Raw genomic sequence first — 26,395 nt, forward strand, 5'->3', positions numbered from 1 at the left:
TCAAAGGAGGAGTTTAAGTTGCACTATATTTCTCTACAGAGGTTATACACACTTTCTCTGTGCTAATATAAATCTCCATCCTCTGGAAAAACAACAAAATTTAACAGCTGAAAAGAACCCAGGTAGCAGTAATTCAGTAAGTAAGAAGGGTTTTTTTGCTCATTACTTGAGTGAGGAATTATTTACAAAAGACGTTATAACTTAACCATTTTCTAAACAAACTTACCTGTCGAGTGACTATAAAGTACGCGAAAAAGACCATGGAATTTGCAAATGTGATGAAGTATGTAACTGGTTCCATGATATCCCAGGAGTACACCCACCAGGTGAGCCAGGCCATTGCTCCACCCTGAACAGACAGCATCGCTAATCCAGCCCACAGGAGTCCACTGATCTTGGCTTCTGAGCGAGCTTCGATCCTAGCTTTCGTCTGAGGAGAAACCAAATGACTGTCAGTTGTTTACAGGGCACCAACTTAAAAAAAAAAAAGCAAAGGAATTAAAGTAATACACATCTGCATTAAAGAGGTGAGACTTGTGAGAAATCAGAATTTATACAACATGTACGTTCATGAGTGATCACTTATTTCCAAATCAATTCATTAGTCAACCATTTTTAAAATTATAACGGTAATACCTGGTCATGGAAAAAATAAACAGAAGGGTATACAATGAAAAGCTCAGAAGTCACCTTCTAAAACCAAGCTAAAATTATGTCTACTTTCTTTGACCCAGCAATTTCACTTCTGTGTATCCTACAGGTAATACCTGCACACACATGATTCATTATGGGTTCATTCTTAAGGGTAAAAAACCAAAAACTATCAATTTTTCATGAAGCTATCATGCAGCTTTAGTGAGAAGGCTCTCTAGGTATAATATGGAGATCTTTGCTGGATATACCGTCAGTGAAAAAAGGTGAGACTAGTGTACAACAACATACATACTCTTTACTGGAAAAGGGAACAAAATCATGTATTTGCATTTGTACACAGATAAAGTCTGAAATGATTCACAGTTCAGGGATATGGTACTGGGAGGACAGTAGGAGGAAAACTTTCCATTAGCCATTTTCTTAGATTTTTTAAATCTTAACACAAGTGAAATGTATTACCAACTTTAAGAAAAAATGAAAATGTGGGTGTCCTGTGTTGCTCACTTGTGTCCGACTCTGCGACCCCATGGACTGTAGCCTGCCAGCTCCTCTGTCCATGGGGATTCTCCAGGCAAGAATACTGGAGTAGGCTGCCATACCCTCTCCTCCAGGATATCTTCCTAACCCAGGGATCAAACCCAGGTATCCCACATTGCAGGCAGATTCTTTTCCATCTGAGCTTCCAGGGAAGCATGAAAATGTGGGTACACAATCCAAAAACAAAGTCCCTCTCTCTGGCATCCCCTAAGTATCCTTAGAGCTAATTACTATCAAAAGTTTCTTTCAACAAGGCACTACTGTATAGAACAGGGGACTATATTCAATATCCTGTGAAAGTCTCTCCATCATGTCTGACTCTCTGTAACCCCACGGACTATACAGTCCATGGAATTCTCCAGCCCAGAATACTGGAGTAGGTAGCCTTTCCCTTCTCCAGGGGATCTTCCCAACCCAGGGACTGAACCCAGGTCTCCTGCATTGCAGGCGGATTCTTTACCAGCTGAGCCACAAGGAAAGCCCAAGAATACTGGAGTGGGTAGCCTACCCCTTCATAGCTCTATGTCCTGTGACAAGCTATAAGAGAAAAGAATATAAAAAAGAATCTGTGAATCACTTTGCTGTACAAGAGAACACAGTACTGTAAATCAACTATACTTCATTAAAACATTTTTTCTGTCTCCAGAAACTCTTTATTCATAAACAAAGATATACTTACCCATTTAAAAAAAATCACAAATAGGAACAGAGGTTTTAAAAAATGCATTTTTCCCTTAAAACAGACTCCTGCCCCTCCTCCCTAGAAAAGTTTGTGGTTTTGTTTTCCTTCCACCACTGATTAACTTCAGATGTTAGGAAGCCATTGCTAACTTTCCAGTTGCAATTCAGTTGAGCAGAGTGGGAGTGGAGGGCCTATTGTCTTTAAAAAAAAAAAATGGTGATGCTCCAGCTAGCGCATTGCAGTTAATCTTACACTCGGTCACTGAGACACTGGCCCATCCACAGACAACGCACAGCACGGAGTTGGAGATGGCAGCCTGGAGTCAGACTGCCAGCGCTCAAGTTCTCTTCCACATAGTAGCTATGTACCTTTGCTGTCTTGGTTTCCTCATGCAAAGAATGAGGCTGATAATACCGAACTCACAGGTTCACTGCGAGGATTAAAGGAGAAAATAAACCTATGTGAAGCATTCAGAAAAACGCTCACATGGAGCAGTTATACCAATGAGTGAGTGACTGAAGTCGCTCAGTCGTGTCCGACTCTTTGAGACCCTATGGACCGTAGCCCACCAGGCTCCTCCGTCCATGGGATTTTCCAGGCAAGAATACTGGAGTGGGTTGCCATTTCCTTCTCCAGGAGATCTTCCCGACCCAGGGATTGAACCCGGGTCTCCCGCATTGTAGGCAGATGCTTTACCGTCAGCCACCAGGGAAGATTCAGTTATACCAATATTGGGTATTAAAATCTTATGGGCAGAGAAGCCTGGTGGGCTGCAGTCCATTGGGTTGCTAAAGAGTCAGACATGACTTTGTGACTAAACAATGATTATTTACAAACAGACTCAACTGAGACGCTTCCAAACCTGTTCGAGGGGCTGCAGCTGTCCCTTCAGGTGGTCAATTTCCTCCAGCAGATGGTGCTCTCTCTTCTTCTGAAACTCTTCTAAATGCAAGGCGGTGAACAGTCTGTAAACCAACGATTTCATGTTTTCCATCTCAGTAGCCTGCTCGCTGCTCAGTTTTTCTGAGAAAAGAAGACAAAGGAAACATAAGGCAGTCACCACACCTTTTCCTCAGGGAACCAAATCTGCGCCCCCATGGCTGGCTGGCTGGGCGCTCCCCACTCCTTGGGGGGGCATTTGATATTGGCCTTTATTCCCATCTCAGGTGATTCCTCTTTCTGGAATAATAATAACCAGACAGTAGGTTTAAAATTCATTATGTTTTTTTCTTTTTTTCTTTTGTAATATGACCAGCACTGTTTCTTTTTCTTTTTTTTTTTAAGGAAGAGTAATACAGGAGAAAGGAGTATCCATCTACCTGAATCCAGGTAAATACCTCACCTGAGTTTGTAACACATCAGTTTATGGGTTCACTTTTATACCTGAGTTAACCTAAGATCCTTCTTAACCCTCAACTCTCTACCCAAAATCAATTTAGGGTCCACTGGGGAGGGAAGCTGGTGTACAAACGTGTAAACAACAGTACAATATACATTTGAAAAGCAACTTAAGTATAAGTTATTTTCAATAAGATATAGAGCTGAGGGGAATCACATTTCCGAGTTTTAAAATTATTTAAGTTTTTCTTTTTTTAAATTTTTAGACATATTTTTCTTGGAGGTATCTTCAGAGAAAAGGCTGGTATCGGTGCTGGAGTATAAGATCAGCCTGAATCATCTAGTTACATGAGAAAGAAAGAAAATAAAAAGGGGCAGGCAAGTCACAAGCATGGGAGCCAATGATGTTCAAATTGTACCAGATATGGTTAGTGGGAGACCCTCCAGCTGGCTCCTGTGTCCTTATGGCTTACTCCCATTTTTGTTAGCATTTCCTTTTTTTTTCTTTTTAACCGACATATATATAGTTGACATAATATTAGCTTCAGGTGTACAGCATAGTGATTCTGTATTTTTACATATTATACTCCATTAAAAGTTATTAGAAAATAATGGCTATAACCTTCTGTGCTATATTCTTGCTTATTTTATACATAGTAGTTTGTATTTCTTAATCCCCTACCCCTATCTTGCCTCTGCCCCTTTCTTTCTCCCCACTGGTTCCCACTAGTTTGTTTTTCATATTTGTGAGTCTGCTTCTGTTTCGCCATATACATTAATTGCTTTATTTTTTAGATTTCACATATAAACGATATCATATAGTATGTGTCTTTGTCTGACTAAGCATAATACTCTCTAGGTCCATTCATGTTGCAGCAGATGGCAGAATTTCATTCATTTTTTTTTTTTAATGTCTGAGCAATATTCCTTTTTAATGGCTGAGCAATATTCATTCTTTTTTATGGCTGAGTAGACATTCCAAAATGTCTACTGAGGTCTGAGTATATACAGCAGTATTCCAGTATACACACATACATCTGTTGGTGGACACTTGGGATGCTTCCATATCTTGGCTATTGTAACCAGTACTGCTACGAACACTGGGGCGCATGTATCTTTTCCAGTTAGTGCTTTCATTTTTCTCCATATATATACCCGGCATGGAATCGCTGGGCCATATGCTAGTGCTAGTCCTATTTTTTGCTTTTTGAGGGACCTCCACACTGTTTTCCAATTGCCTGCACTGACTTATATTCCTACCAACAGTGCACAAGGGTTCCCTTTCTCTGCATCCTTGCCAACATGTGTTATTTGTAGACTGTTTGGTGACAGTCACTCTTAACAGGTGTGAAGTGATACTGCATTGTCTGGATCTGCATCACTCTGATAATTAGTGATGCTGAGCATCTGTTCATGTGCCTGCTGGCCATCTGTATGTCTTCTTTGGAAAAATGTCTACTGAGGTCTTTCACTCATTTTCCATTTGCGTGAAACATCTTTTTCCATCCCTTACTTGCAGTCTGTATGTCTTTAGCTCTCAAGTAAGTCTCTTGTAGGCCACATATAAAAGGTTCTTGTCTTTTTTAATCCAATCAGCTGCCCTATGTCTTTTGACTGGAGCAGTCAGTCCATTGACATTTAAAGTAATTACTGATAAGTATGTATTTATCGCCATTTTATTACTTGTTTTCCAATTGTTTCTGTAGTTCTTCACTGTTTTTTATTTTATCTAAACCACCTCCTCCCACCCCTCTTCACCCCCTTGGCATTCTTGCCTGAATTTGGCTGCAATATAATGGTTTTTCCACTACAGCAGCCCTCCCATATTCACCAGTCAGAACCTGGCATTCTAATTATAAACACGGGCCCTCCCTTACATGTTGATTTACTTGGCTCATCATCTGTTTATTAAGGCATAGACTCACTATTCACCCTACCCTCAGCAGTCCACAATCACAGTTTACCTGAGAGCAGAATCCTCTGGAGCCAGTAGAGGTAGGAACACTAAACTACAACTTTTGAAATGCTGGAGGCTCAGTGCTGACTAGTTTGAGAAATAAACACACTCACATGAGTTTTATCTCCAGCAGTCCCATCAGGTTCTGACAGTGAAGGTCAGAGACCTGCTTCCAGCAGAGACAGCAGAAAATTAACTATTCTCAAATAGCCCTGAGCATTACTTTCTCTATACCTAGGAAATAACCAGTTGACCCTCAAATAACGTGGGGGTTAGGAGCACTGACTCCCCACACAGTCAAAAATCCACATATAACTTCATAGCTGGCCTCTGTGTCCATGATTCTATGGACTCAACCAACTGTGGACCAAGCAGTACTGCAGTGCTCACTGAAACAGACCTGCATGTCAGTGGACCCACACAGTTCTCACCTGTGCTGTTCAAGGATGCACTGTGCTATGCTGCTGCTGCTGCTAAGTCGCTTCAGTCGTGTCTAACTCTGTGCGACCCCATTGACGGCAGCCCACCAGGCTCCCCCGTCCCCGGGATTCTCCAGGCAAGAACACTGGAGTGGGTTGCCATTTCCTTCTCCAATGAATGAAAGGGAAAAGTGAAAGTGAAGTCGCTCAGTCGTGTCTGACTCTTTGCGACCCCATTGACTGCAGCCCACCAGGCTCCTCCGTCCATGTGATTTTCCAGGCAAGAGTACTGGAATGGGGGGCCATTGCCTTCTCCATCACTGTGCTCTACCAGAGCCTAATTTGGCCTGGAGGAGGGGCAATTAGCCAACTCCAGGCCCCTCTAACCTTCCTGTCTCATATTGGAAAGAGAAAAAAAAGATAAACTCTTCTGAAGGTCACAGCACAGTAATCCTGGCCCAGTAAAAACCCTGAGATTTAATCATAAGATTATACACTGCTTCTCCACCCCAATACCTGAACATTACATCAACAGGACTCCAGTTCTGTGCAGACTCTATTCAAGTAAGAATTTCTGGAGAAACTTGAACATAACAGGGGAGAGAAAAACAGGGACCCTAGAAGAAACTGAAGCCTCTGATACCTACAGCTATAGCAAACAGCTGAACTCCTGGTCAGACTCACGTAGTACCTCGCAATAGAGACCTACTTGCTTCAGCTTCTATTTTCAATAACATCATGTCGAGCTTTCAACAAAAAATTACAAAGCAGGTAAAAGGCAAGAAAAAACCATCTAAAGAATCTATAAGGCAAACATCAGAATCTGATATGGTAGGGATTTTGGAATGATCAGACCAGGAAATTAAGACAGATGTGATTAATATGGTAAGGCCTGTGATGGGAAAAGTAGGCAACATGTAAGAACAGGTTTGGTGATGACTTTTAGATACAACACCCAAAGCACAGTCCACATAAGAGATAACTGATAAACTCAGCTTCATTAAAACAAAACCTCTCCTCTGCAAAAGACAATGACAACCAAATGAAAAACAGTGGGAGAAACACCTGCACAATAGAGATCTGACAATGAACTGCTACCCAGAATATACAAAGAAACCTTAAAAATTAACAACATGCTTAAAAAGCGGGTCAAAGGCTTGAAGAGACACCACACCAAACAAGACACATAGATGCTAAGTAAGCGTGTGAAATATGTTACCAGGCAAGTGCAGACTGAAGCAGTGAACTGCTGCTACTTCACAGCTTTAAGAAAGGCCAAAATCCAAGGCACTGGCAACACTACATGCAGGCCAGGATGGGGAGCAACAGCAGCTCTCATTCACCGCTGATGGGAATGCAAAATGGTGCAACTTGTTAGGAAGAAAGTCTACCAGTTTCCTACACAGCGAAATATATGCATTATATGGGCAGTCATGCTCCTTCGCATTTACCCAAACAAATGGAAAAATCACGTTCACATAAAAACCTGCATACACATTTATAGGCATTTTATTTGTAATGGTCAAGACTTGGAAAAGTCCAAGATGTCCCTCAGTAGGTGAACAGATACATAACCTATGATACATCCAGGCAATGGAATAATAGTGCTCACAAGAAATGAACTGCAGAGCCATGAAAAGATAAGAAAACTTACATGCATACTACTCAGTGAAAGAAGCCAGTCTGTAAAAAAGTTATGCGTTGTACCATTTCAACCATACAACATTCTGGAAAGGCTAAACTATGGAGACACTAAAAAGATTAGTGGCTGCCAGAGGTTAGGGGTTAGGTAAAGATGAAGGAGGAGAGCACAGAGGATTTGGGGGCAGTGGAGCTATTCTGTGTGAAACGACAATGGAAAGGTGAATCCATGTCATACATTTATCAAAACCCATAAAACAAGAGGGAGATAAACTGGAAATCTGGAATTGACATATACATACTACTACATACAAAATAAACACTATCTGCCAGAATTTGCTCAAACTTATGTCCACTGAGTCAGTGATGCCATCCAGCCATCTCATCCTATCTGTGAGATAGTGAAGGTTTAGGGAAGCCTGGCATGCTGCAGTTCATGGTGTCTCAAAGAGCTGGACACAACTTAGGGACTGAAAAACAACAATAAAACAAACAGCAAGTACTGTATAGCACAGGGAACTACATTCAATAACTTGTAATAATCTATAATGGAAAAGAAACTCATTCATACACACACACACACACACACACACACGTATATAACTGAATCACTCTGTGGTACTCTGAAACAATGTAAATCAACTATAGTTCAGTAATAAAATATAGCCTTAAAACCCCCATAAAGTATAAAACACCAAGAGCAAACCATAATGTAAAGTACGGACTTGGAGTGATAATGATGTTTCAATGTAGGTTCATGATTAAAAAGAAATGCTCCATTCTGGTGTTTACAGTAGGGGAGTCTGTGGGGAATGGGTACATTAGTATACAGGACCTCTGTACTATCTACTCAATCTTGCTATGAACTTGAAGCTGCCCTTTAAAAAAATAAAGTAAAGCCTACTTAGGAAAAAAAAAAGAGCTAAAAACTGTGCAACAGTATACACTTGAGTTCATGATTTTCAGGTCCACTTCTTCTTAACCCAATAATGTCAGATTAAGCATTCAAGATCCTAGAACAAAGTCTTAAAAGTCTAAAAAGAGTATGTGAGGCTACATGAAGCCCTGACACCCAACTTCTACCGATCATTTCTACCCTTGCTAGAAAAGCTTAACTACTGGTTCTCCAAAGCCTTCTTGGTCATTTGGTTAATTAAAAAGATTCTCAGGATAAGCCTGCTCCCTGAAAAAAGGCATACAGCAACAGGGAAATGTTAAGATAGTTCACAGCTGTGCTTCTTACCTTTCTTAGGGCACTGTACATCATATGTTATTTTATCAATAACAAGTTTAAAATCATTCATTAGCAAAATTTCCATCAAGGTTGAAGCTGCAATTTCAGTGCCATCTGAAAATGCAAAAATATGTCCTTGTTTTAGAATAATAATAATCATTTTTCAACAAATGGAAAAATACTAATCCAGGTCTTTATAATACAGTAGTGGACATTTGCCTTTTGGGGCGGGCAGAAGCTCCCCAATACCCAATACTGTTCCCACTGGGAGTAATCCTCCCAATACTGCCCGTTACACTGGACCAAGACGAACACGCAGACACCCCATCACCCACTCTCTGTCAGCAGGGCTGGGGTCCAGACTGATGCTCCTGGTGAGACTGTTCCTACAGAGAGTCATGTACAGATTCCGGGCTGGGAGGCAGGGATGCATCGCAACAAGGCCAGTGGAGGCAGAGGCTGGGGGAGCGGGTGCCAGCAGCGGAGCCCGTCAACCATTCCTAGGCTAGCTTCTTCACCCACGTCCTTCTGCAGCTCCTGCCCTCTTCTGAGCCTGGTTTTCTGTCAGTTCCAATCAGAAAGCCTACTGACACACTCCTCAGTTCAGCCAGTGTCCATCTCTGTGGGTTATGGCCAAACCCCTGACTTCGTGGTGGAGGAACGCAGGTGGTAACATTTTAAAAGAGCCCACCTTTCTCTTATTTTTTTTGAACTTCCTTTGTGGCTCAGCTGGTAAAGAATCCACCTGCAATGTGGAAGACCTGGGCTCGATCCCTGGGTTGGAAAGACCCCCGGGAGAAGGGAAAGGCTACCCACTCCAGTATTCTGGCCTGGAGAATTCAACGGACTATATAGTCCATGGAGTCACAAAGAGTGAAGACATGACTGAACAACTTTCACTTTCCCTGGTGGCTTAGACAGTAAAGAATCTGGCTGCAGTGAGGGAGACCCAGGTTCAATTCCTGGGTTGGGAAGATCACCTGGAGAAGGAAATGCAACCCATTCCAGTATTCTTGCCTGGAGAATGCCATGGACGGAGGAGCCTGGCGGGCTACAGTCCACGGGGTCGCACAGAGTCAGATGCGACCGAGTGACTAGCACTTTTAATTACTAAAGGTGAGTGGTTTGTATTGTTTAAACCACTTCAAACCACCACCACACAGGGCTGCCTCCCTTTCTAGCTTAGGAAAGATGAAAAGAGGCAAAATTGTGACAGGAGTAAACATGCACTCGTGTGGCATGTTTAAAGAGGTGGAGAGAGGCAGGAGAGATTCCAATAGTGATTTCAAATATCCTAGGAACATTTCAGAAAAAAAAAAAATCTCTAGGAAAATTGCAAAGTCAGTGTGCTTTGCACAGCTTCCTATCTAACCTAGCTATTGTTATATTTCTGAAGTTTAATGTAACCCAGGGGTCAAGATTCAAACTCATTGAATAATAAGCAAAAAAAAAAAAAAAAAGTGCTGGGAGGGGTTTCTCTATCATTATTCTTTCAGAATAGTCTGCACATAATTACCTGATATAAAGTCCAAGACGTATACTTTCGCCTGGCCTGGCATGTGCTTGGCTGCATTCAACCAGAGAGGTTTCAGCTACACTAATACGCACGGTGAGAGTAACGCTGCTAGTAAAATCAGGAAGAACCCGGATGCCTGCCTCCTGTCTGCTTCTCAGCAGTTCTTTTGTTCCAGAAGGCGGCAAGTCAAGTCTGCACCTGGGTCTGTTCCTAGAATTTGGCTGTTTGGGTTCCTGTTCATCAGCTGGGGTGAGATCATCTTCCCAGGAATTGCCAAATAACTCCACCCACGTTATGGGCAAAACTGTGACAAGCTTAGAACACTCTTTTCAAGCCCAAATTAAATGCCGGCAAATTCCACCCACAGAGCCTCTTAAAAAAAAAAAAAAAAAAGATCAGCAACACACCAAATCCGCTTTATCTGATTTGCAAGTGTCATTTAAAATTTACATTTAAATGACTTCAAACCCACTCCTTAAAATAGTATAATAAAAAGAAATCAGCTGAGAATGTATCTCCTTTATACTAATACAGGATCAGCTAGAGACGGATATGAAACACTTTTGAGGAGTTCATGATACAGTGATGAATTTTTCACCTATTCTTGGGCAAGTACTGACATGAACCCCAAGAAAGTGTGTTCACTCAATCCAAAGAGCACCTGCACTCTAAGAATTCTGGCGTTTTTCTGGCGCACACTCCAGGCGGGCACTGTGTTTGGTGCCCTTCTGAATTCTGCCTCTTCTGAGGAAGGCAGGCCTTGCCCCATAGGGAAGGCCCTGGGGATTCGGTGTTCCTGCGACTGGCAGGAATATGCCAAGGATGAAGTATTAGGCCATGTGGCCACAGGGCTAAATCCTCATTTCTCTGACCTTGGTTTTACCAGGAAGAAACTCCCCTTCCAGTTGAATCCAAAGTCCTTCCAACAGCCTACATGGAGGCTTTCCCTGGTCTGCCCTACCCCTCCTACCTGAATCCAGCTCCCTCCCTTTATGGCTGAGGGTGGAGTTAGCTCCCACCTGAGGGTCTCTGTCTGGAAAGCTCTTCTCCCATCCCTGTCATATCTCTTCCAGGTCTTCACTCAAATGTGACCTTAGTGAGTACCTCCCCCAAACACACACACTCCCACCTCCCCACCACTCTGCTTTTTCACTGTAACACTTACTATCTAATATATAAATTTAAAATGTATATAATTTATAAATTAAATATTTAATTTATTTTGTTTCTTTCTCCTTGTAAAATGTTAGTTCCATAAGAACAGGAGTTTAATCTCTATTGTTCTTTGCTGTCTGTAGCATCTAGAACAAGGCCTGGCATATAGGATTAATACACAGGAACCTCAATTAAATAGTCTGGAGACCAGAAGGGGGAGCTCTCACATCCTGTAAGGGCGCCACAGCCCGGCACGAAGACGAGTGCCTCTTCTTTCCCAAGGACCCAGCCAATGAAACGTCAGGGACCCCCTGTTCGCTACTGTTCTCCCCTCTTCCTTTCCTTCTACAGAAGCAGCCTCCTTTCCTTGTCTCGCAAGTCCTCACACATGGCTCTTGTGAGCGGCTGCAGACAATCAACCGCAGTTCTCCACTCTCTGCACTAAACCCATCTTTGCTGGAGAAATATCTGGCAATCTATTTGTTTCAGGTCAACTTCTGTAAGCTGCTCAATGTTTGTTAAGTAAATAAACTGTTAATCTCTACTCTTCCAACTTTTATATCTATCCCTTAATTGGTTCTGAACTTGGACAGGGAAGAAGAACGTTAATTTCCTTTCCAAAACTGTAATAGTCATCATTAACTTTTAAATAAGCTTATTCTAAGAATGTAATACTACAATAAAATAACAGTGTAAATTTATTCATTTGTTTATATTTATAGTAGCCTGGTATATTGGGCTGGGGTAAAGAATTCTTTATTCTCTTTTAGGGGCAGTAGGGCCTGCTTTTATGTCCTTAGATCATACAAATATAAAAGCTATATCCTAGATTTATTTAAAAGTCTTATCTAATTAACTACCTCTGCTGGTTTCAAACTAGTTTCCTGAGAATTAGTTCTGTCAAAAAACACTCGAAACCATAACTGCTTTATAGCAAAGATCAATGAACTATTTGTGTGTTATTCACTGTCTATTTCATGAATCATGGAGCCTGCATTTCATTTTCTAATTATTCACATTTCTTATAGACAACTAGATGCTAATTACTATGTCACTAAAATTTTCTCAGAGAAAAATTTGGGGGCTAAGTTTATGAAATTAATAACCAAAACATGAATTAAACTTATTCCATTTCTTTTTTCTCCATTAGAGTTCATTTTTTTATACAACTCATGTTCAAAAATGAAGGACTCAGTAAAGACCAACCATTTATTATATAGTAACTTTCTAGAAAGTAAAGAAACAAAACAAAGGTTCAAAAGAAGAGAAAAAGACAAAGTTGGAAATATATATATATATATACCTGCTGTGAAGATGGCAGCTGTTCTGATACCTTTATCTTCATTTTGTAGGTCCTGAAGGAATGAACCAACTGTTGATAACATTGGCTTGACTACAAATTGACAGCGCTCTTTTCTGGACGGCAAAGTAAGTGTTATCAAGGGAAGGCCATGTTTATAATTAATTGTGATTTCTGTTACGAAAAAAAAAGTTGATAGTAGAGGATGGATAAAATTTACTTTAAAAAATAACTTTAAAATTATTATTAAACATTATGAACAACAAAATTCTAAAAGGAATACCTAAATATGGAATTCATAACCCTCTGAATTCCTGTAATAATTTGTATCGCTCTCATAGTACCTTCATTATACTAGTTAACATATTCCCCCCACCATTTTATTAACATCTTATTAAGTGTGTGCCACACTTTGTTATAATTATCTGCTTAGAGTCTTCCCAGGTAAAAATTTACTGAGGGCAGAAACTACTTCCAAGTCATCTCTAACTCCTTTGATGACTGGGATGGGAGTTTGCCAAAAGACATCAGAGATCTTACGGGAGCAGAGAAAGCAGAAACTGAACTCTGATTGGGGGAAGAGTGGAAGGGGCAACACAAGAAAAGTCTGTTTTGCTCAAAACTCACATTTCTCACTTAATTTAGAAAGATGAAAAATTAGCCTAGGGAAATCAAAGAAGTGATAAGAAAGCTTACCGTCAGATGGCACCAGCGTACTATAAAGATTTGATTGATAGAATTTCAGGTTTCCACACAGTTTCACACACAAAACCTGTAATGATATAAGTGATTATCCATGTATAAGAGTATAATATAAAAAGTAGGGGAAGGTAGCAACTACCCTCCTATAAAATGTTTTTTAAATGTAAGTGGTAAAAGTTAAAGCCCCTCCCTTTACTTTTTCACAGTTCCCCAACTTTCCCCAAAGATAACCACAATAGAGGTGACAAAGACTCGCTCCTGGACCAAACTTTAGTTGGGATCCTCTGAGCCTGACTAAATCCCAACCTGTGCATGTCCTCTAGGAGTTAAGCAAGGATATTGTCAAGTTAGCTTAGCCACCCCCTCCCCCCACACACACACAGCCCTCAGTATCTGATCAAATTCCTCATCCTTCACCATTCCCCGGGTATTATCTGATCACCCCCATCTGTCTTCAACAAGAATCCTGCCAGGTCAGTTAGCAAAAAATTACCCTATCCTCTTAGTAATTTCCCATCCACCGCCTCACCCCAACGCGTGCCCAACTTTGCTCCTTGGACACAAATCCCCACTTTTCCCTGCTGTATTCAGAGGTGAGCCCAATCTCTCCCCCCTACATCAAAACCCCACCATGGCAGCCCCCTGAATAAAGTCTACCTCATATTCCTTAACAAGTGTCATGAATAATTTCTTCTCTCACAGTGGTTTGGTGTATAGCCTCCCAAGTGTTTTTCCATATACTGCACGTGCAAGTTAAATTGTATGCTAGAGTTAAATTTAATGCTAAAGACAGTTTATAAGTCAGGTTCCTAGACGCCAATGATGATACATTGCTCATAAAGCACTTATTGTTTAATGTGCTGATGAAGTTTCTGTACCACTATTGAAGAAATCATTTTAGAGGCAGTCATTAGACAACCAGGAAATGCTGAAAGCAGGTAAAGTGCCCAGGGGAAAATATCAAAGCTTTCTCAAGCTTCTGCATACCTAATAATTATCATCTGGACACCATAATATTGTCCATTGCTAAATAAACAGGGCTTGTTAAAAGCACAGCTTCCTGGACTCCACTCCCAGAGATTTTTGATCTAGTAAGTCTGAGGTAGGGGTATGAGATTTTGCATTTTTTAATATAAATTTAATTGGAGACTAATTACTTTACAATATTGTGTTGGTTTTGCCATACATTGACATGAATCTGCCATGGGTTCCCCATCCTGAACCCCCCTCCCACCTCCCTCCCCATCCCATCCCTCTGGGTCATCCCAGTGCACCAGCCCTGAGTACCCTGTCTCATCTAACCTGGACTGGCGATCCATTTCACATATATTTTACATGTTTCAGTGCCATTCTCCCGTATCATCCCGCCCTCACCCTCTCCCACAGAGTCCAAAAGACTGTTCTATACATCTGTGTCTCTTTTGCTGTCTCGCATACAGGGTTATCGTTACCATCTTTCTAAATTCAATATATATGTGTTAGTATACTGTATTGGGACTTCCCTGGTGGCTCAGACGGTAAAGCGTATTCCTACAATGCGGGAGACCTGGGTTCAAGCCCTGGGTCGGGAAGATCTCCTGGGGAAGGAAATGGCAACCCACTCTAGTATTCTTGCCTGGAAAATTCCATGGACAGAGAAGCCTGGTAGTCTACAGTCCATGGGGTTGCAAAGAGTCGGACACAACTGAGCAACTTCATACTACATTGGTGTTTTTCTTTCTGGCTTACTTCACTCTGTACAATAGGCTCCAGTCTCATCCACCTCATTAGAACTGATTCAAATGTATTCTTTTTAATGGCTGAGTAATATTCCACTGTGTATATGTACCACAGCTTTTTTTTTTTTTACTTTTGTCATTTTATTATTTTTTTTAATTTTTATTTTTACTTTATTTTACTTTACAATACTGTATTGGTTTTGCCATACATTGACATGAATCCACCATGGGTGTACATGCGATCCCAAACATGAACCCCCCTCCCATCTCCCTCCCCACAACATCCCTCTGGGTCATCCCCATGCACCAGCCCCAAGCATGCTGTATCCTGCATCGGACATAGACTGGCGATTCGATTCTTACATGATAGTATACATGTTCCAATGCCATTCTCCCAAATCATCCCACCCTCTCCCTCTCCCTCTGAGTCCAAAAGTCCACTATACACATCTGTGTCTTTTTTGCTTATCCATTGGTCTGCTGATGGACCTCTAGGTTGCTTCCATGTCCTAGCTATTATAAACAGGAAATTTTACCTGTGCTGTGATGAACATTGGGGTACACATGTCTCTTTCAATTCTGGTTTCCTTGGTGTATATACCCAGCAGTGGGATTGCTGGGTCATAAGGCAGTTCTATTTCCAGGTTTTTAAAGAATCTCCACACTGTTCTCCATAGTGGCTGTACCAGTTCACATTCCCACCAACAGTGTAAGAGGGTTCCCTTTTCTCCACACCCTCTCCAGCATTTATTGCTTGTAGACTTTTGGATAGCAGCCATTCTGACTGGCTTGAAATGGTACCTCATTGTGGTTTTGAATTGCATTTCTCTGATAATGAGTGATGTTGAGCATCTTTTCATGTGTTTGTTAGCCATCTGTATGTCTTCTTTGGAGAAATGTCTGTTTAGTTCTTTGGCCCATTTTTTGACTGGGTTGTTTATTTTTCTGGAATTGAGCTACAGGAGGTGCTTGTATATTTTTGAGATTAATTCTTTGTCAATTGCTTCGTTTGTTATTATTTTCTCCCATTCTGAAGGCTGTCTTTTCACCTTGCTTATAGTTTCCTTTGTTGTGCAGAAGCTTTTAAGTTTAATTAGGTCCCATTTGTTTATTTTTGCTTTTATTTCCAATATTCTGGGAGGTGGGTCATAGAGGATCCTGCTGTGATGTATGTCTGAGTGTTTTGCCTATGTTTCCTCTAGGAGTTTTATAGTTTCTGGTCTTACGTTTAGATCTTTAATCCACCTCGAGTTTATTTTTGTGTGTGGTGTTAGACGGTGATCTACTTTCATTCTTTTACAAGTGGTTGACCAGTTTTCCCAGCACCATTTGTTAAAGAGATTGTCTTTTCTCCATTGTATATCTTGCCTCCTTTGTCGAAGATAAGGTGTCCATAGGCGCGTGGATGAGAATTTGCATTTTTAATAAGCCCCGGGGTTATACTCAAGTTATAGGTATGAAGACCATACTTCAGAGTAGCTGGGTTCTAGAAGACCCTCTGTGGCTTTCGGGTCACTACTTCTAAATTTCAGCATAGAATCATTCTGAAATCCCAATTTTAATGCTGGACAAGGGCTACTGCCTTCAAATGATATTCAGTATCAGGTCAAAAGACGACTCAGGCTTCTCTTTCATCGCATCTTTCTCCTAAATACAATTCTAACCACTTCACTTAAAACCCTGAAGACTTCAGTAGCTTATATAAAGTACTGATAGAAAGCACAGTGACCCCATAGTTGAAAAGACTGGTATTCTATGATGGCAGGAGATCACAGATAAGTCATAGGACTGTGCTTTTGTTCTCGGAAGCCTTAGGTGGGGATACCCATATCTTGTGGGTCTTGTGGAGTCAATATAAGGATTAAACAACACAAAGTATCAAGCAAGCGTCAGGTACAGTCTGTGAGCCTCACCTGAGCAGTACAGGCCCCCTCCTCCCTACAGCTCCATCACTTATTATTCTCCTTCAGTAGGGACCTGGGCCCCAGCCAGATGAGCTGCGTGTCACTGACGTACTAAAATGCCTTCTTCATTCCCTTCTGCCTAACAGACCCTGTCTTTCCCTCTGTGCCCAGCTCTAAGCCCTTCTGCAGGGTCAGGATGGATAAGTGTGATGGCTCTGCCATCAGAACCAAGTTGGAATCCCAGCTTCAAGACACACTAACTGCCATGATCTCTGACATGTAGAGGAAGTTTCAGGAAGAAACGGGTTCTAAGAGAAACAAAAGGGCAAGTTTTCTAGTAGAAAAAAAGAAAAGAAAAAGAGCCAGGGGTTTAGTAAGAAAAGGAAAACATGAGAAAGATCTGTTTGAGTTTCAAAGTAAAAGGGAGGCAGGTGTTAGTGGAAAGGAAATGTATTATGATCATATGTTGGGCCAATTAACAAGATTAGATTGCTTTGAGAGTTTTAACATATTTTAGATTATGTATCTTTATTATTAAGTAAAACAAGATGTAATTCCCACTCAAGACAGTATAAATTAATACTTAAGCAACACTTCTGCTCCATGTTCAAAAAGAATACACGTTCCCCTTGTAGCAACACCAAGAGCAAAACAATGTGATAAGCAAGACTCAAGCAAGTAGGGAGTCCACTAAGGTTCTCTATTCTGCAGGAAAAGGGTTTCAGTGGAAAATGATGCACTGTGTATACCACACTTTCCTTGGGGAGGGAAGTATTAATGATTTTATTTTTATTTCTTTTTCAATCAATATATTTTTACTGAAGTGCAGTTGACTTACAATGTGTTAATTTCTCCTGTACAAAAGTGAATCAGTTATATATATATATATGTACATCAGTTCAGTTCATTTCAGTCGCTCAGTCTTGTCTGACTCTTTGCGACCCCATGAATCGCAGCACGCCAGGCCTCCCTGTCCATCACCATCTCCCGGAGTTCACCGAGACCCACGTCCATCGAGTCCGTGATGCCATCCAGCCATCTCATCCTGGGTCGTCCCCTTCTCCTCCTGCCCCCAACTCCTCCCAGCATCAGAGTCTTTTCCAATGAGTCAACTCTTCGCATGAGGTGGCCAAAGTACTGGAGCTTCAGCTTTAGCATCATTCCTTCCAAAGAACACCCAGGGTTGATCTCCTTCAGAATGGACTGGTTGGATCTCCTTGCAGTCCAAGGGACTCTCAAGAGTCTTCTCCAACACCACAGTTCAAACACATCAATTCTTCGGCGCTCAGCCTTCTTCACAGTCCAACTCTCACATCCATACATGACCACAGGAAAAACCATGGCCTTGACTAGATGGACCTTAGTAGGCAAAGTAATGTCTCTGCTTTTGAATATACTATCTAGGTTGGTCATAATTTTTCTTCCAAGGAGTAAGCATCTTTTAATTTCATGGCTGCAGTCACCATCTGCAGTGATTTTGGAGCCCCCCAAAATAAAGTCTGACACTGTTTCTACTGTTTCCCCATCTATTTCCCATGAAGTGATGGGACCAGATGCCATGATCTTCGTTTTCTGAATGTTGAGCTTTAAGCCAACTTTTTCACTCTCCTCTTTCACTTTCCTCAAGAGGCTTTTGAGTTCCTCTTCACTTTCTGCCATAAGGGTGGTGTCATCTGCATATCTGAGGTGATTGATATTTCTCCCAGCAATCTTGATTCCAGCTTGTGTTTCTTCCAGCCCAGCGTTTCTCATGATGTACTCTGCATAGAAGTTAAATAAGCAGGGTGACAATATACAGCCTTGATGTTCTCCTTTTCCTATTTGGAACCAGTCTGTTGTTCCATGTTCAGTTCTAACTGTTGCTTCCTGACCTGCATACAGATTTCTCAAGAGGCAGGTCAGGTGGTCTGGTATTCCCATCACTTTCAGACTTTTCCACAGTTGATTGTGATCCACACCGTCAAAGGCTTTGGCATAGTCAAGAAAGCAGAAATAGATGTTTTTCTGGAACTCTCTTGCTTTTTCAATGATCCAGTGGATGTTGGTAATTTGATCTCTGGTTCCTCTGCCTTTTCTAAAACCAGCTTGAACATCAGGAAGTTCTTCCATAACAGAGTTCCTCAGATTTTAAACAACAGACTCATTTTCTCAGGATTCTGAAAGCCAGGATTCCAGGGTAAAAGTGTCCACAGAGTTGGTTTCTTCTGAGGCTTTTCTCCTTGGCTTGCAAACGGCCACCTTCTGTCCGTGTCCCCACAGGGTCTTCCTCCGTGTGTGCGTGTCGGTGTCCAGAGCTCTCCTTGCAAAGACACCAGTGATGCTGGATCAGGGTCCACACTTATGACCTTATTTTAACTTAATTACCTCTTTCAAATACAGTCACATTCTGAGGTCCTGGGGGTTAAGATGTCAACATATGAGTTTGGTGGGGAAGGGAGGACACATTTCAGCCCATAACTGTATTCTCCTGGCTGGGTTTAGTTCCCTTCTCTCTAGGAAGTTCTTTAGCAAAGATGTGTGGGAAAGAGACTATGTGCATCTCTGTACATCTGAAAATCTCTTCACTTCCTTCAACCTTAAGTAACATTCCTAAAGATGATGTTTTAGGTTGATTGTTATTTTCCCTTAGCACCATAAGAATCTTTATACATCCATTTATCATGTATTTATTGAGTCCCTATACTGTGTCAGGTGCTGTACTATTCCAGGGGCTGGGAATACACCAGTCAACCAGGGAGTATTCAACTCTAGAGGGAGGAAAAAGCATTTGTGCAGTTGTGTGAAGATAAGTTTTCATTTCTCTTGGGTAAACTGCTAGGAGTGGGAATGCCTGGGTCACATGGAAGTGTGTGTTTAATCTTATAAGAAACTGCTGAAGTTTTCCAGAATGGTTGTACCGAAGGGGATGACAGAGGATGAGATGGTTGGATGGCATCACCGACTCAATGGACATGAGTTTGAGTAAACTCTAGGAGTTGGTGATGGATAGGGAAGCCTGGCGTGATACAGTCCATAGGGTCGCAAAGAGTTGGACATGACTAAGCAATTGAACTGAACTGTACCATTTTATGTTCAATGTATGAGACTGATTGCTTTTTAAAGTTTTAAAGTTTCTATATCATTCTGTTTTATACCTGGGTGAAGTATTGTCTAATTCACTAATTCTCTTTTCTGTTGACTTTATCTAGTCTAGAATTTATCTAGTTCATTAAACTGGGTTTGTTACATGTATATAGATTCTTTTCCATTTCTAGAAATCTTAGTTGATCCAACTTACTAATATTTGTTTTATTTCTACAAGTTTAATATTGTAATTTCTTATTAGTTTTCTGGAAGCTAATTCTCCTGTTTATCTCTTTGAAGACTCTATAATTTGTGTTAAAGTCAGTTTCAGATGACTCTCTTTACTTTCCCTAAATGGAATTAATCTTCTTAATAAACTTGGTTCCTTCTTAGCATTTAATTTCTCATATAGTAAAATTCTGGGTTACAGACTCTAAGTACGAGTTTATTTTTCATTCTGTCCTCACTGCTTTCTGACTAGTAATTTTATATTCCTTCCAACTAGGCTTTTGTAGCCAGAGCTCAGAAATGGTTCTTAAGTTGCCATCTAAAGGTCCCTGACCAGGTTGCAGTGATATTGGATGTATCACAGATTAGGTCATCAGATCACTGGGAATCTTGACTCAATCTTGTCATGGGCTACTTTAGTCTTTCCTACCCCCAAAGAGTCAAACTCTCAGTTACTTCTGTTCTGGACAGAAGACAATTTGGGGGAAAAAATAAAAATATGACTCTCATACAGTTATAAGAATGAATATGCATTAAAAATATATTCTACTCTTACGATATGAAGGAGCCAGGCACATGTTTTATCCAGTTAAAAGGAAAAGTCAAAACATCACAAATTTATATGGAGGAAAGAATGTTAAGATGAACTGCCGGTAGAGATAAAACTGGTGTTTGGGATGAGGTGGGGAACTCAGATTACTATCAGACTGGACAAAATTTGTATACCTACCAATTACCTACAGTTTACAAATAGTTCCAAGTTTCCTCTTGAGGAAAGTGAAAGAGGAAAGTGAAAAAGTTGGCTTAAAGCTCAACATTCAGAAAACGAAGATCATGGCATCCAGTCCCATCACTTCATGGCAAATAGATGTGGGAACAGTGGAAACATTGGCAGACTTTATTTTTTGGGGCTCCAAAATCACTGCAGATGGTGACTGCAGCCATGAAATTAAAAGACACTTACTCCTTGGAAAAAAAGTTATGACCAACCTAGACAGCATATTCAAAAGCAGAGATATTACTTTGCCGACTAAGGTCCGTCTAGTCAAGGCTATGGTTTTTCCAGTAGTCATGTGTGGATGTGAGAGTTGGACTGTGAAGAAGGCTGAGCACCAAAGAATTGATGCGTTTGAACTGTGGTGTTGGAGAAGACTCTTGAGAGTCCCCTGGACTGCAAGGAGATCCAACCAGTCAATGCTGACGGAGATCAGCCCTGGGATTTCTTCAGAAAGAATGATGCTAAAGCTGAAGCTCCAGTACTTTGGCCACCTCATGCGAAGAGTTGACTCATTGGAAAAGACTCTGATGCTGGGAGAGATTGGGGGCAGGAGGAGAAGGGGACGACAGAGGACGAGATGGCTGGATGGCGTCACTGACTCGATGGACGTTAGGCTGAGTGAACTCTGGGAGTTGGTGATGGACAGGGAGGCCTGGCGTGCTGCGATTCATGGGGTCGCAAAGAGTCGGACACGACTGAGTGACTGAACTGAAGAAACTAATACAGAACCAAAGCTGTAAAATATGTTAATAAACTACTTATAGTAAGAAATTTTAAACCATTTTTTCTGTGTTAAAATGAGTGGAAAGCTAAATAAGATGTGGCATGCTATCTTTGGTGGATTCTTAGAACATGTGAAGATCCTCATCACATCAGAAGAAGGGCAAAAATAGTGAGAAACCAAGACTTTCTTAGGAAAGTTATAACTGAGTATGTTAAACCCTTAAAGGAAACCATTCATACACAATCTGTAGTTTCTACAGTGGTAGAAAAGGAAAAAATAACACACTTTTTCAAGAAAAGTAGAATAAAGAAGCAAAAAGCCCTACAGAAACCAGAAAAATTAAAAAAAAAAAAAGATGAAAAGAAATATAATAAAATCACAGTGGAAACTTGGCAATAGAGAAAATGAGCATCCACAATCCCACCACCCCTAGCCTATGCCAGCCTTTCCAGAGATATATATCCTCATATAATCATAGAGCTGATCATTAGTGTTTTATAAGTATTTTCTTCATTAAAAACTTTTCATAAACAAAATAAATAGCTCTATAACCACATATCCTACAGGTATAGCAGAATTTACTATTTACCTATTGTTGGACATTTTATACATTTCTACAAATTTTTTTCCATGTCAGAGAGTATAATGCACGCTCATTTTAGAAAATCTATAAATCACAGACTTTCAAAAAGAAGAAAATAAAAATCACCAATAAGGTCATTATCTAGAGTCTCACTTCTCAGGTGGTGCTAGTGATAAAGAACCTGCTTGCCAATCCAGGAGACATAAGTGACGTAGGTTCGATTCCTGTGTCAGGAAGATCCCCTGGAGAAGGGCATGGCGACCCACTCCAGTATTCTTGCCTGGAGAATCCCATGGACAGAGGAGCCTGGTGAGCTTCAGTCCATAAGGTCACAAAGTGTCAGACACGACTGAAGCAACTTAGCACGCACACACCATAGTTATATACCTTCTAGTTTATTTCCTATGTATACTGCATTTTGTTTTCACCACTACAACTAAACTGATTCAAAATATCTTTGCAGGTAAATCTTTGTTAGGATTTTTTCCTTTAGGGTAGACTGCAGAATGTCTGAATCATAAAGTAGTAATAGTTTTAGGATCCTGATATCATATTACCAAACTTTGGGAGTAATATTTTATTTTTTTCATGTTGTTTTACTCAGAATAACCATGAAATTATTAATCTGAATCCAAACAAGAAAACTTGCATAAAGTTCAGAATCAAACAGTAACAGACCCAGGTGGGCATCCCTGGAACGAGAAGTTTCCCTCTGGAGGCGCATCCCCAGACAGGCTCACCAGACATATTCACCAAGACAGCCCACAGGTACCACAAGCTCAGCAGCTCCTCAACTGAGCTTTCTTCTTCGTCCATGGACCTGATCTTCTCCTTGATGGACTCTCACCACTAATTACCAGTCATTAGAACCAGAGGCCTGAGTGTTACCTCAAACAGTTACTATTCCATAAAGTCACCTGGTAGACCAGTAGTTATAACTGAATGGTCACTAAGGCCTGCTGGTTCTACTTCTTCATAGCACCCCCAGATCCATCCTCCCCTCTCCATCCCCACTTCCACTGCCCTAGTTCAGATCCTCACCGTCTCCCCCAGATCACTGTAATGGCTTCCTAACCAGTCTCTCCACCAATCCATTCCAGGTTAAGATCTCTACTTTTCTAAAATTACATAAAGTCAAACTAGGTCAAGATTTTAAAACCTTTATTTGTTCTCTGTTGCAAAGGGAAATCATTCCAAAGTACACTTTCCATGAGCTGATTCTCAGCAGCTTCTCCCACCTCCCCTTACCAACACCAGCACTGCCCACCTCCCAACCCTCTATTTCAGATATGCCAAGGGTGTTTCTCAAGTAAGGAACACTGTTCATGCCTCCTTGTCTTCGCACTGTATTCCCATCCTGCCTAGGAAGCCCTGCCTGGTGTACCCGCCTTGCATGTCAGCTCTTACTCTGAACACGCTCATGTTCCCTCTGTAAAGCCTACAGAACTTCATCTGAGCCCACCATTGCACCCTCCCCCCCTACTGCAGTCAAGGGATCATCCCTTAGAAAGGCCAGTCCCTCCTCAGATACTCTCCACCTTACACATCGCAAAGCTTTTTCTAACTCCCCCTTAATCACTGCCTCTCACACTCACTCCTCCCTAACCCCTGGCCACCAAAGATCCTTGTACTGTCTCCACAGTTTTGCCTTTTTCAGAATGTCATACAGTTGGAATTATATAGTAGGTAGCCTTTTCCGATTGGCTTCTTTCACTTTGTCATACATATTTAAGATGGTTCAATGTCCTTTCTTTGTTTTTTTAATTTTTTATTGAAATATGTTTCACATATAACATTCTGTAAATTTAAGGTGTTCAGATATTGATTTGATGCATTTATATATTATAACTGCCACTGTAGCAACAGTTAGCAGCTCTATCATATCTCATAATTATTTCTTTTTTGTGGTAGGACTAATTAAGATCTAGTTTCTTATAATCATTGAACTTGCTAACACAATACTACTGTCTACATTGCTCATTTCCTTTTAGTGCTTTAATATCCCTTTGTCTGGATGTATCACAGTTTATCTATTGATTAACTTAGTTGAATGCTTCAAGTTTTGGCAATTATGAATAAGGCTGCTAAAAATATCCATGTGCAGTTACTTCTCAGATTTTAATTATCAGAGTATTGGAACACAAGGAGATTAAGTGATCTGTCTGAAGTCACACAGCTAATGAGCGAGCACGGTAAAGCTATCAGGAACCCCCCACCCACCCACCCACTCACCCCCCGCTACTTTTGAAATTGTTTCACTGCACTGTCATCCTGTGAGAAAATGGATCCTGGCTCAGGTTATCACCTGCTGTGCCCACATCTGTGCGGAGCAGTTGGTTCTGTTTTCAGATGAAGAGTAAAGAAGGGGTCCTGGGAAGACAGAAACAACTGTTAATACCAGCTCCACACTATTGAAACTCATGTACAGAAGGCTCCCAGGTGTAAGTGAACTGAACCAGAGAAATAAAATAGTTGCTACTTCTATTACAAACCTTAATTGCATTCACACAATAATGTTGAAACCAATTTATTAATTGTATTTTTCCGCCAATATATTCTAATGTTTCGATATGTTTTGCAACAGACTAGAGTAGGACAAGCAAATTAGTCTAGTATTTCTTCTCTCTTGGTTCTAATCCTTCTTTAGAATTTTGCTCTCAAAAGCCATTTCCTTGTTAAAGGAAGAAAGAGGAGAGAAGGAGAGGAAGGAAAGGAGAAGGGAAGCAGGGTGAGAGGAACAAATACACATAAAGACACACACACACAAATATAATTTCAGGGGTCCTGCTGAGGTCAGTCCAGGGAACAAAGGATGACTGGCTTAAATGCCAAGTGTTTCAGTTCAGTTCAGTCGCTCAGTCGTGTCTGACTCTTTGTGACCCCATGAATTGCAGCACACCAGGCCTCCCTGTCCATCACCAACTCCTGGAGTTTACTCAGATTCATGTCCATTGAGTCGGTGATGCCATCCAACCATTTCATCCTCTGTCGTCCCCTTCTCCTCCTGCCCCCAATTCCTCCCAGCATCAGGGTCTTTTCCAATGAGTCAACTCTTCGCATGAGGTAGCCAAAAGTACTGGAGTTTCAGCTTTAGCATCATTCCCTCCAAAGAAATCCCAGGGCTGATCTCCTTCAGAATGGACTGGTTGGATCTCCTTGCAGTCCAAGGGACTCTCAAGAGTCTTCTCCAGCACCACAATTCAAAAGCATCAATTCTTCGGCACTCAGCCTTCTTCACAGTCCAACTCTCACATCCATACATGACCACAGGAAAAACCATAGCCTTGACTAGACGGTTTACAGGGATATAAATGGGGCCTGGCTGAGACTCTGCAGTCAATAGGGGAAAGTTATTATTGGTTATGAATAAAGTGCTGTATGCATTACTCCCGTATCTTTTCTGTTTCAGTCTTGCTATGTATTAACTACTCTTCTTAGTCTGCCCAGATCAAAAAGAAAAATTTATTTTAACAGTGATTATTCATGTAGCATATGAAAGAGACTGGAACATTAAGATAAATGCCTAGTGTGTGCAACAAAATGCAATTTTTGTTGGGCAGATTTAAAATATAAATCTAGAGACAAGTCAGAAGAGTTCATCAAAAGAAAGATGCTATACAGCAGTTTGATTTTTGCTTTTGTCCAGGGAAGCAAAGAAGAAATCATGAAAGCCTAGAACTCAGCGTGAGGTTCTGCAGAAAATCATGATGCACCACAGGTAGAAAACTAATGAACCCGAGGATGAGCTTCAAAGCAAAAGAGTTATGTAACCAAGGAGTTCATCTGCTTGCTTCACACATTCCACAAAACTGCCCCGTAGGTGGTACGTAAAATACGGTTTAAAATTATTGAGTTCCATTCTTTTCTATGCTTGTCTTTTACCCGTTTCCTTGTTCCTTTCATGTTAAATTTTGCTCACTAGAGCTTTGCTCAGTGCTTTCACTGAGAGCCTATGTAGAGTAGTAAACCCATCGTTTATGTTATACATTCAATTTCTGTCATTTTCCTGTTGAATTTAATCTGTTTATATTTGTTGCTATATCAGGTAAATTTGGATATCTGTCATCTTATTTTGTGCTTTCTGCTCATAGTGATTGTCTTTTGCTTCCTTCTTTTTTCTTATCTTCTAATAATCTAACTGTTCCTTTAGACTCTGTTATCTTTCTCTGTTAGTTTGGAAGTAGTTGGGTTTTTTTTCTCTGTGTCCTTTTAGTGTTTGCCCTTTACATTCTGAGATATGCTTACTTGGCTTAGAGTGTAAA

General features: G+C 40.9%; 1 protein-coding gene across 2 annotated transcripts in view; it reads right to left on the reverse strand.

Moving 5' to 3' along the window:
- The window catches only part of MCUB (mitochondrial calcium uniporter dominant negative subunit beta), a 100,730-nt gene that overhangs the window by 2,035 nt on the left and 72,300 nt on the right, over positions 1-26,395 (reverse strand). Inside the window, exons 2-6 of one of the 2 annotated variants that reach the window (XM_069593538.1) lie at positions 13,130-13,205; positions 12,437-12,607; positions 8,472-8,576; positions 2,736-2,896; positions 227-430 (exon numbers count right to left, since the gene is read on the reverse strand). In XM_069593538.1, coding sequence (XP_069449639.1) covers positions 227-430; positions 2,736-2,896; positions 8,472-8,576; positions 12,437-12,607; positions 13,130-13,205 — 717 coding nt within the window. The remainder of the gene's footprint in view (positions 1-226; positions 431-2,735; positions 2,897-8,471; positions 8,577-12,436; positions 12,608-13,129; positions 13,206-26,395) is intronic. The other variant, XM_069593539.1, reaches the window with a different exon arrangement.

This window comes from Ovis canadensis, chromosome 6 (assembly GCF_042477335.2).
Source record: "Ovis canadensis isolate MfBH-ARS-UI-01 breed Bighorn chromosome 6, ARS-UI_OviCan_v2, whole genome shotgun sequence".
Lineage (NCBI taxonomy): Eukaryota > Metazoa > Chordata > Mammalia > Artiodactyla > Bovidae > Ovis > Ovis canadensis.